The following is a 12,418-nucleotide window of genomic DNA, read 5'->3' on the forward strand; positions in this document are numbered from 1 at the left end:
ATGAATGCCAACTGAAAGCCGTTCAATGCTTATATTTACCATCTGCGATTTTTTATTTGTCCTGCGATTTTTTTTTTTTTTTGAAATTTTCAAATTCAAATTTCAGTTGGCAGTTCATAAGCTGGTGAACTCGCATCTGAATTGGTAGGGTTATATAGTGGCAGTGCCATACAGTGGTAAATATATATATATATGTACAGGGCAAAGAAGTCATTCCAACAGTGTGGACAATGAAAAAAATGTCTTATTTTCGAGGCAATCAGCCCTTTGTAAAAACACAAAGAATACAAATACAATCATGATATATAAACAATACTAGAATTACAATCAGATACAATATGGCTTATATAAATAGTACTTGAAAAGCACAACCATTAACCCTTCGGATAGCGTGGGCCGAAAGCGGATGCTAGCGTGATATGTTAAGAGCCCACTATGATTGAACCCTATACGACCAATGGCAAAGACATTTGAAAATATCCCGCTAAAGTGTTGAAAGACGTTTCGTCCCAAAATGATTATATATGGATGCAGAGAAACAACACCTGGCAAATTGAAGGAATCAGTGATAATGAGAAAACCAAATGATAACATGAAAACTTTCATCAGAATTTAGTTGCAGTGGTCGTGGACGAGATTACATAAATACAGAACTCCATGATACACCATGGAAGTCTAGAAGACTCTCAAAATATCCCACAGAGAATGAAATTGGCAAAGATCCCACAATACTGACGACTGATTACACCTCCGAGAGAATCAGTTCGTTTTCTCGTCATTGTTTTTATGGTCGTTAAAGATGTTCCAGAGATTTTCCACTAATACGCTTGTATATACCGCTCCAAGTTGATAACGTATTACCGATATCACAAAAACTCCGTCCACACCAAGATAGTGGTCTAAGAATTCATCAAATAATTTTCTATCATTTCCGACATCTTGGGAAGAATTCGTCTGATTTTCCCCGAATACTAGAAGCCTCCTGATAAGCACCCTCCTGCGTCCTCTGATGAAAATGGTAAAATTGTCAAGTAAACTTAGGAAGTTGATGATCGAGAGGAAGACCAATAAAAACCACACCCACAAGAAAATCTGTTCGTTGAACAAATTGTTTGGGAGTGAGCACTGCACAGTGTATGTTTTGACATTAGTCATTCGCCGGATATCAGCATCACAAAATGTCACTGTTGGAAACCGTACCATCCCTGGTCCGTTTTCTTCAGGATTGTTTTGAAATAAAACATCAGTTCCCAGAGTTAGGAATTTATTTCCTAAAACTCTGTCTAGTAAATACATTTGTCCGAGAGAATTCATGACGTATAACAAACAACATATTGCGTAAGCCTTTGCAAGATAGCTTTCCCGTGATAATTCAAAGCTGTGCGTGTTTCTTTGTACCCGAATCCCTGGTTTCTTCTTGAGAACGCGGATTTGTATCCATCTGTGCATAATATGAGCAATTTTTGACTGTTCATCAGTGCTCAAACTACTCTGGCTCTTTGTTAGTCTAGATATGAAACTAAAACTTGCACATGTTTGTAGCTCCATCCATGTCCATTTCGGGATGACAAATAACACACATTGCGACAGAAGAATGACCGGAACCCACGGATAGTATGTAATCTCGTATTCCTGCCTGTCTTCGCCGTAGCGTGGAATTGTTCGTCCAGGTGAAACATAATACGTATTTCTGATATAACAATAGTTATTTGTGTAGTCTACCTGTTTATCTGTAAATGTAGCTGGACACCAACATTTAATCTTCTCACCGAACACATCCTTAGCGACCACCACTATTGCAGTAAGCACGAACAAAAATGAGCAATAACCACTGTTCAGATGCTGGATGAAAAATTCACCGATGTTGTTATTTTCTCTGTTGCTTTTTTCACGGTCGATGGCCGTACACGCATCCTCATATCTGGGACAGAAACAGATACGACTGACATAGCTGATGAACTCATAAATGTGTAAAACACATTAATGATAATGAATATTTTAAATAATTATCAACTAAGTGCTAAAACAGAACCAATCTGGCATAGATAAATACGTTACCGATTAAACGGTTTTTATTCTAATAGGGCTCTATTTTGCACTGTTTGAGAAAATATACCGAAAATAGATATAAATAAACCCTATTGAGAAAGTTAACATTTTTGAAAATTTCCATGAAAAATAAAAACAAAATAATTCAAACATCGAATAAACATTAAAACGTTCAGTATCATGATCGGCTTACAATGTTAATTTCCAAAATAAAACAGACTTTTTACACAATATCTCCGTGTTCATAGAACGTACAAGTCAACAATACATTTATCCTACTTATAAAAAAAAATCTAAAATATGAATGGTGCTGGGTGGAAATAATTCTTTTTTGAAATTGAAATATTTTTAAATTTACAACAAAATTTTGGTAAAATTCGGGAACTGTTCCATTCCTGAGTGTTTGTACTAAAAACAACAACAAAATCCTACCAAAAAAGTTAGCATAACAGTGACAATTTATCCGGCAATGATAATACTTACGTTCCCATGTCTCTCGGCAAAAGCAGCACTCCTATACCATAGACGGTGACGGAATCGGGCAATGATTACAACCTGTACTGTGTCACTATACTAAGGTCATTGTTTATGCAGACAAAGTCTGACATTGAATCCAAACGTTATCGGAACTATATGATATATCAAGTATGTTGTGACTTGTGCCAGAGGCGAGAACTTAAAAGGTTTGATTTTTATCTCAAGAACATCTAGGCACATTTTGTAATGAAGTAACATGTCTTGCTGATAGTTTCGAAAAAAACTCTATCGGAGATTATTTGAAATGACATGTGTCCTTACGGGCACAAGAACTAGCTGTTTCTACCATCGACAAAGACTGACTTTTCAGGAGATTAATCATTAAAAATTCTAAAAATATAATAATATTAACAATCATTTCAAATCAACGGGCTTTTTATTTTGTTCGTTGTTTAGAATACTAATCCAACATACAGTCGTGAATCATCGTATCCGTTTACAATATTCACTATTATCCGATAATTACTATATTCAGTTATGTACATCATCAATGTCAGTCTCGTCTATACTCGTTTGTTTATGTCCCTAACAACACTGTAGGCTTCTTTTTTTCTTACAGGATAAAACTGCTGTATGATACAGAATGAAACTGCTGTATGGTACAGAATGAAACAGCTATATGATACAGGATAAAACAGCTGTATGATACAGGATAAAACAGCTGTATGATATAGAATAAAACAGCTGTATGATACAGAATGAAACTGCTGTATGATACAGGATAAAACAGCTGTATGATACAGGATAAAACAGCTGTATGATACAGGATAAAACAGCTGTATGATACAGGATAAAACTGCTGTATGGTACAGAATGAAACAGCTGTATGATACAGGATGAAACAGCTGTATGATACAGGATAAAACAGCTGTATGATACAGGATAAAACAGCTGTATGATACAGGATAAAACAGCTGTATGATACAGGATAAAACAGCTGTATGATACAGAATGAAACTGCTATATGATACAGAATGAAACTGCTGTATGATACAGGATGAAAGAGCTATATGGTATAGGATAAAACAGCTGTATGATACATGATAAAACAGCTGTATGATACATGATAAAACAGCTGTATGATACAGGATAATACAGCTGTATGATACAGGATAAAACAGCTGTATGATACAGGATAAAACAGCTGTATGATACAGAATGAAACTGCTGTATGATACAGGATGAAAGAGCTATATGGTATAGGATAAAACAGCTGTATGATACAGGATAAAACAGCTGTATGATACATGATAAAACAGCTGTATGATACAGGATAATACAGCTGTATGATACAGGATAAAACAGCTGTATGATACAGAATAAAACTGCTGTATGATACAGAATAAAACAGCTGTATGATACAGGATAAAACAGCTGTATGATACAGGATAAAACAGCTGTATGATACAGGATGAAACAGCTGTATGATACAGAATGAAACTGCTGTATGATATAGGATAAAACAGCTGTAAGATACAGGATAAAACTGCTGTATGATACAGGATGAAACAGCTGTATGATACAGAATGAAACAGCTATATCATATAGGATAAAGCAGCTGTATGATACAGGATAAAACAGCTGTATGATACAGGATAAAACAGCTGTATGATACAGAATGAAACAGCTGTACGATACAGGATAAAACAGCTGTATGATTTAGGATAATACAGCTGTATGATAGAGGATAAAACATCTGTATGATACAGGACAAAACAGCTGAATGACACAGTTTAGCTAAGATTCAGTTCACACTTTGTATACTTCATCTATTACATTATCTAATTGAACAATAAAAGATGTTGTCCACCTGTTCCTCCTACTCTTAATTCCTTTTGCGTGTTAAACATTGCATCAATATCACAGCAGTCTCATAAAACACTGCAATAATATCAAATAACGAATACCATTATCAAACTCCACCACGACAGGCATAGTTTTTCCTGGGGCTGTGTAAACTTATCTAGAATTATCTTGTTATAATGATAGCTAGTGATATCTTTCCCCATTTTATCAGTCCCGAACACGCCAGCACTCAAGATGTCGAGGGGTTTTGCGACACTCGACTATTTCCTGTGTAATCTTCGAGTACCACAGTTTTAAACGACCTACCCACTGCTACATGTATACTTTTAAGTATCTTCTTTTCGTGAGAGTTCATTTTTCGCTTTGATGCTTATGAATATTGATTGATTTATTAAAATCTTTCACGAATATTTATCAGACGGCGAAAGTGAATTACTTACCAAGCAGGAAATGGCCAGTTTTGATAGCCTAGTTTAAGGGGCTATTCTTTGCTGGAAGAAATTGCATTATCTTGGCTAATTTTAACAAGATTCGGAATAAAACCTTTACTATGTGGCTTAAGCATTGATTCAGCGTAAATCTTCCATACCATATTTGTGGTTTTGATAAAATTAATCCATTATAAATAAGGTTTGGGGGTTACAACCATTTTAATATGTCCTGCCAGTACAGTCAAATATTTTTGTTAAATTAAGCCTTTTTTATTGAAAGATATTTGACGTCATTACCAAGAACTGGGATATTTTCTTTTCCGGAACATTTTTCTGATTCCGAGGGGCCGCGGTGGCCGAGTGGTTAAGGTGTTCCGACACTTTATCACTAGCCCTCCACATCTGGGTTGCGAGTTCGAAACCTACTTGGGGCAGTTGCCAGGTACTGACGGTAGGCCGGTGGTTTTTCTCCGGGTACTCCGGCTTTCCTCCACCTCCAAAACCTGGCACGTCCTTAAATGACCCTGGCAGTTAATAGGGCGTTAAACAAAAACAAAACCAAAACCAAACCAAAACCTGATTCCGAGAAAATTCCTATATTCAATTAAATTACATTAGATCTTTCCTCACATCAAAATTCTAATAATCCCCGTCATGTCACAATTCTGATTACATCGCCACGTCACAATGCTGACAATCCTCCTCACGTCACAATTTTGACAATCTTAATCATGTGACAATTCTGACAATCTTTATCATATGACAATTCTGACAATCTTTATCATATGACAATTCTGACAATCTTTATCATGTGACAATTCTGACAATCTTAATCATGTGACAATTCTGACAATCTTTATCATGTGACAATTCTGACAATCTTTATCATGTGACAATTCTGACAATCTTTATCATGTGACAATTCTGACAATCTTTATCATGTGACAATTCTGACAATCTTTTTCATGTGACAATTCTGACAATCTTCATCATGTGACAATTCTGAAAATCTTTATCATGTGACAATTCTAACTATCTTCATCATGTGATAATTCTGACAATCTTTATCGTGTGACAATTCTGACAATCTTTATCATGTGACAATTCTGACAATCTTTGTCATGTGACAATTCTGACAATCTTTGTCATGTGACAATTCTGACAATCTTTATCATGTGACAATTCTGACAATCTTTATCATTTGACAATTCTGACAATCATTATAACGACACAATTCTGACAATCTTTATCACGTCACAATTCTGACATTCTTTACCGTCACGTCACAATTATGATCATCTTGATCACGTCACAATTCTGATACTCCTCCTCACGTCACATATTATGACAATCTTTATCACGTCACAATTCTGACATTCTTAACCGTCACGTCACAATTATGACAATCTTTATCACGTCACAATCATGGCACTCTTTATCACGTCACAATTCTGACAATCTTTACGGTCACGTCACAATTCTGACAATCTTTATCACGTCACAATCATGGCACTCTTTATCACGTCACAATTCTGACAATCTTTACGGTCACGTCACAATTCTGACAATTTTTATCACGTCACAATTCTGACAATCTTTATCACGTCACAATTCTGACAATCTTTATCACGTCACAATTCTGACAATCTTTATCATGTCACAATTCTGACAGTCTTTATCACGTCACAATTCTGACAATTTTTATCACGTCACAATTCTGACAATCTTTATCACGACACAATTCTGATAATCCTCGTCACGTCACAATTATGACACTCTTTATCACGTCACAATTATGACAAACTTTACGACCACGTCACAATTCTGACAATCCTCCTTACGTCACAATTCTGACAATCCCCCTCACGTCACAATTATGGCAATCTTTATCACGTCACAATTCTGACAATCTTTATCACGTCACAATTCTGACAATCCTCCTCACGTCACAATTATGGCAATCTTTACGATCACGTCACAATTCCGAAAATCTTTATCATGTGACAATTCTGACAATCTTTATCATGTGACAATTTTGACAATCCTTATAACGTCACAATTCCGACAATCTTTATAATGTCACAATTATGACAATATTTATCACGTCACAATTCTGACATTCTTTACCGTCACGTCTCATTTCTGACAATCCTCTTCAGGTCAAATATCAAGCATTTTCTAGGGAGCCATTCACGAGAGATAACCTGATTTCCTCCCTGTCACCCTCTCTAAAAATACAGACGATATCTAAGTTAAACAGGAAAATATTCCCTCATAGAACGACCAACTGTGTACTCGGCTCGTGCACCTAGTCGCTGCTTGCACGCTGTACCGGCAACTCCAGAGCACAACGATTGTGAGATTACTGTAAAAGATGACGAACATATTTTCAGTCGAGTAAGTAAAATGATATCAATATTAATGCAAAGTGTATACAAATCGTTATGTTTTGAATATGTTCATTTACATGTAGTTGTACTGTAGTTACGTAATGTGAATCTCGCTTTGTTTTTATAAAATATTAATTAATTATCTTCTTACGAAAAAATGTCACAGTTTTTCCTATCGGTAAATACATTTGCATTATTTCCATGTAAAAAAGAAAAACAATTAAGTGCATAAATTATTTGTCGTGATGCCAGTTCCTGTTTATCTTTCTCTTGGTATTTTAATAATGTATGTGGTCCTTTTGTTTTGTCGTGATGTCAGTTCCTTTTTATCTTTCTCTTGGTATTTTAATAATGTATGTTGTCCTTTTGTTTTGTCGTGATGTCAGTTCCTGTTTATCTTTCTCCGAGCATTTCAGTCATTTCTGTAGTCTATCGTTTTAGTGTCTCTATGGTCTGTTTTGATGATTTGGTCGTATTAAAGGAAATTTATCATTTTTGATCCTCATTTTTCTTCATAAGCTTTATATGACGAATATGACGTGCTTCGTTTTATTGAGATAAAAACAGCCACGAGTTATGTAATATATGCCTAAGTACATATAGTTACCACGTATGGCCACTAACCCTCGCTCTGACTCTCCAAGATAGAGAACAATGGACAGGAGTACAGAAAATCTAGTTTTGGCTCTGAAAATAGCAACCAATCAAATATTTCCATACATTATTCAACTTCGGAACACTTTTTTTAAGAAAGATAGTTTGGGGATCCCGTCATAGGGGCCGCCACCAAAACCTGCAATATATGTGCTACTAATAGTCAATGAATTTAAAGGGAAAATACACATCTTGGTTTCCCATAAGAGTGTCGAGTGCTGATCTTTAATAGTATTTAAAACATTTTTAACTATCGAAAGGTAATAAGTGGAGGCTTCCGTTATCGTATATATTCGAACCGAAACCCTCAAAGAAAGCGGTCTTCTCATTGATCAAAATTCCGGAAGAAATATTTTCCGGAAAACGACAAATAGTGTACCAATGGTCCGCCAGTCTCTGTCCTTGAGCGTCGGTTACTAGCGATGGGAGAATTGGGGAGATGTATAGAATTTCAGCGATTTCGTGTTTGAGTATTTGAAATTCCAATTGTTATTTATTTTGGAGTCTTCTCGATTATTTTGTATTTGTTTCTCCTCCAGTTCCGTTGTCGATTTTGTGTTGTCCCTTTAGATCCATTAAACTTTGGAATTTCAAAGGCGACAGTATTCACCGCTTACTGTTTACTGTGTACTGTCAGCAGTAGACCAACTACTTACTGTTTACTGTGTACTGTCAGCAGTATACCAACTACTTACTGTTTCTGTGTACTGCCAGCAGTAGACCAACTACTTACTGTTTACTGTGTACTGTCAGCAGTAGACCAACTACTTACTGTTTCTGTGTACTGCCAGCAGTAGACCAACTACTTACTGTTTACTGTGTACTGTCAGCAGTATACCAACTACTTACTGTTTACTGTGTACTGTCAGCAGTATACCAACTACTTACTGTTTACTGTGTACTGTCAGCAGTAGACCAACTACTTACTGTTTACTGTGTACTGCCAGCAGTATACCAACTACTTACTGTTTACTGTGTACTGGCAGCAGTAGACCAACTACTTACTGTTTACTGTGTACTGTCAGCAGTAGACCAACTACTTACTGTTTACTGTGTACTGCCAGCAGTAGACCAACTACTTACTGTTTACTGTGTACTGCCAGCAGTATACCAATTACATACTGTTTACTGTTTACTGCCAGCAGTAGACCAATTACTTACTGTGTACTGCCATCAGTAGACCAACTACTTACTGTTTACTGTGTACTGTCAGCAGTATACCAACTACTAACTGTTTACTGTGTACTGTCAGCAGTATACCAACTACTTACTGTTTACTGTTTACTGCCAGCAGTAGACCAACTACTTACTGTTTACTGTGTACTGCCAGCAATATACCAACTACTTACTGTTTACCGCATGCTATATACATTATTATTGGCAGTAGGATCTATAGCTGACAGTACGCAGTATAGCTGACACTACGCAGTATAGCTGACAGTGCATACTATAGATGAGAGTATGTAGCATAGCTGACAGTACTCAGTATAATTGACAGTGCTCAGTATATATGACAGCACGCAGTCTAGGTGGCAGTACGCAGGTTATCTGACAATACCCAGCATAGCTGACAATAATCAATATAGCTGACAGTAGACAGAGTATAGCTGACAATTCCCAGTATAGCTGACAGTAGACAGAGTATATCTGACAATCCCCAGTATAGCTGGCAGTAGACAGAGTATAGCTGACAATCCCAAGTATAGCTGACAGTAGAGAGAGTATAGCTGACAATAATCAGTATAGCTGACAGTAGGCATAGTTTAGCTGACAATCCCTAGTATAGCTGACAGTAGACAGAGTAAAGCTGACAATAAACAGTATAGCTGACAGTAGACAGAGTATAACTGACAATCCCCAGTATAGCTGACAGTAGACAGAGTATAGCTGACAATCCGCAGTATAGCTGGCAGTAGACAGAGTATAGCTGACAATACCCAGTATAGCTGACAGAAGACAGAGTATAGCTGACAATAATCAGTATAGCTGACAGTAGGCATAGTATAGCTGACAATCCCCAATATAGCTGACAGTAGACAGAGTAAAGCTGATAATCCCCAGTATAGCTGACAGTAGACAGAGTATAGCTGACAATCCCCAGTATAGCTGGCAGTAGACAGAGTATAGCTGACAATCCCCAATATAGCTGACAGTAGACAGAGTATAGCTGACGATAATCAGTATAGCTGACAGTAGACAGAGTATAGCTGACAATACCCAGTATAGCTGGCAGTAGACAGAGTATAGCTGACAATACCAAGTATAGCTGACAGTAGACAGAGTATAGCTGACAATAATCAGTATAGCTGACAGTGGACAGAGTATAGCTGACAATAACCAGTATAGCTGACAGTAGGCAGAGTATAGCTGACAATACCCAGTATAGCTGACAGTAGACAGAGTATAGCTAACAATACCCAGTATAGCTGACAGTGGATAGAGTATAGCTGACGATAATCAGTATAGCTGACAGTAGACAGAGTATAGCTGACAATCCCCAGTATAGCTGACAGTAGAAAGAGTATAGCTGACAATAAACAGTATAGCTGACAGTAGACAGAGTATAGCTGACAATACCCAGTATAGCTGACAGTGGACAGAGTATAGCTGACAATACCCAGTATAGCTGACAGTAGACAGAGTATAGCTGACAATAATCAGTATAGCTGACAGTAGACAGAGTATAGCTGACAATCCCCAGTATAGCTGACAGTAGACAGAGTATAGCTGACAATACCCAGTATAGCTGACAGAAGACAGACAATCCCCAGTATAGCTGGCAGTAGACAGAGTATAGCTGACAATACCCAGTATAGCTGACAGTAGACAGAGTATAGCTGACAATAAACAGTATAGCTGACAGTAGACAGAGTATAACTGACAATCCCCAGTATAGCTGACAGTAGACAGAGTATAGCTGACAATCCGCAGTATAGCTGGCAGTAGACAGAGTATAGCTGACAATACCCAGTATAGCTGACAGAAGACAGAGTATAGCTGACAATAATAAGTATAGCTGACAGTAGGCATAGTATAGCTGACAATCCCCAATATAGCTGACAGTAGACAGAGTAAAGCTGATAATCCCCAGTATAGCTGACAGTAGACAGAGTATAGCTGACAATCCCCAGTATAGCTGGCAGTAGACAGAGTATAGCTGACAATCCCCAATATAGCTGACAGTAGACAGAGTATAGCTGACGATAATCAGTATAGCTGACAGTAGACAGAGTATAGCTGACAATACCCAGTATAGCTGGCAGTAGACAGAGTATAGCTGACAATACCAAGTATAGCTGACAGTAGACAGAGTATAGCTGACAATAATCAGTATAGCTGACAGTGGACAGAGTATAGCTGACAATAACCAGTATAGCTGACAGTAGGCAGAGTATAGCTGACAATACCCAGTATAGCTGACAGTAGACAGAGTATAGCTAACAATACCCAGTATAGCTGACAGTGGATAGAGTATAGCTGACAATAATCAGTATAGCTGACAGTAGACAGAGTATAGCTGACAATCCCCAGTATAGCTGACAGTAGAAAGAGTATAGCTGACAATAAACAGTATAGCTGACAGTAGACAGAGTATAGCTGACAATACCCAGTATAGCTGACAGTAGACAGAGTATAGCTGACAATACCCAGTATAGCTGACAGTAGACAGAGTATAGCTGACAATAATCAGTATAGCTGACAGTAGACAGAGTATAGCTGACAATCCCCAGTATAGCTGACAGTAGACAGAGTATAGCTGACAATACCCAGTATAGCTGACAGTAGACAGAGTATAGCTGACAATATCCAGTATAGCTGACAGTAGACAGAGTATAGCTGACAATAATCAGTATAGCTGACAGTAGACAGAGTATAGCTGACAATCCCCAGTATAGCTGACAGTAGACAGAGTATAGCTGACAATCCCCAGTATAGCTGACAGTAGACAGAGTATAGCTGACAATCCCCAGTATAGCTGACAGTAGACAGAGTATAGCTGACAATCCCCAGTATAGCTGACAGTAGACAGAGTATAGCTGACAATCCCCAGTATAGCTGACAGAAGACAGAGTATAGCTGACAATAATCAATATAGCTGACAGTAGACAGAGTATAGCTGACAATCCCCAATATAGCTGACAGTAGACAGAGTATAGCTGACAATCCCCAGTATAGCTGGCAGTAGACAGAGTATAGCTGACAATACCCAGTATAGCTGACAATAGACAGACTATAGCTGACAATCCCCAGTATAGCTGGCAGTAGACAGAGTATAGCTGACAATCCCCAGTATAGCTGACAGAAGACAGAGTATAGCTGACAATAATCAGTATAGCTGACAGTAGACAGAGTATAGCTGACAATCCCCAGTATAGCTGACAGTAGACAGAGTATAGCTGACAATCCCCAGTATAGCTGGCAGTAGACAGAGTATAGCTGACAATACCCAGTATAGCTGACAGTAGACAGAGTATAGCTGACAATCCCCTAGTATAGCTGGCAGTAGACAGAGTATAGCTGACAATCCCCAGTATAGCTGACAGAAGACAG

The 12,418-nt window shown here is 37.6% G+C and overlaps 1 protein-coding gene across 1 annotated transcript; it reads right to left on the minus strand.

Annotated features, from left to right (window-relative positions):
* Nucleotides 1-208: 208 nt before the first annotated feature.
* On the minus strand, nucleotides 209-2,576 carry LOC117317919 (innexin unc-9-like). The gene is made up of 2 exons (XM_033872886.1): nucleotides 2,533-2,576; nucleotides 209-1,921 (listed from the first exon to the last, which is right to left on the minus strand). The coding sequence occupies exons 1-2, from the start codon at nucleotides 2,538-2,540 to the stop codon at nucleotides 760-762; spliced, it is 1,170 nt and encodes a 389-aa protein (XP_033728777.1). The 5' UTR covers nucleotides 2,541-2,576; the 3' UTR covers nucleotides 209-759.
* Between the last annotated feature and the right edge of the window lie 9,842 nt (nucleotides 2,577-12,418).

Source organism: Pecten maximus, chromosome 19, assembly GCF_902652985.1.
Source record: "Pecten maximus chromosome 19, xPecMax1.1, whole genome shotgun sequence".
Taxonomy (NCBI): domain Eukaryota; kingdom Metazoa; phylum Mollusca; class Bivalvia; order Pectinida; family Pectinidae; genus Pecten; species Pecten maximus.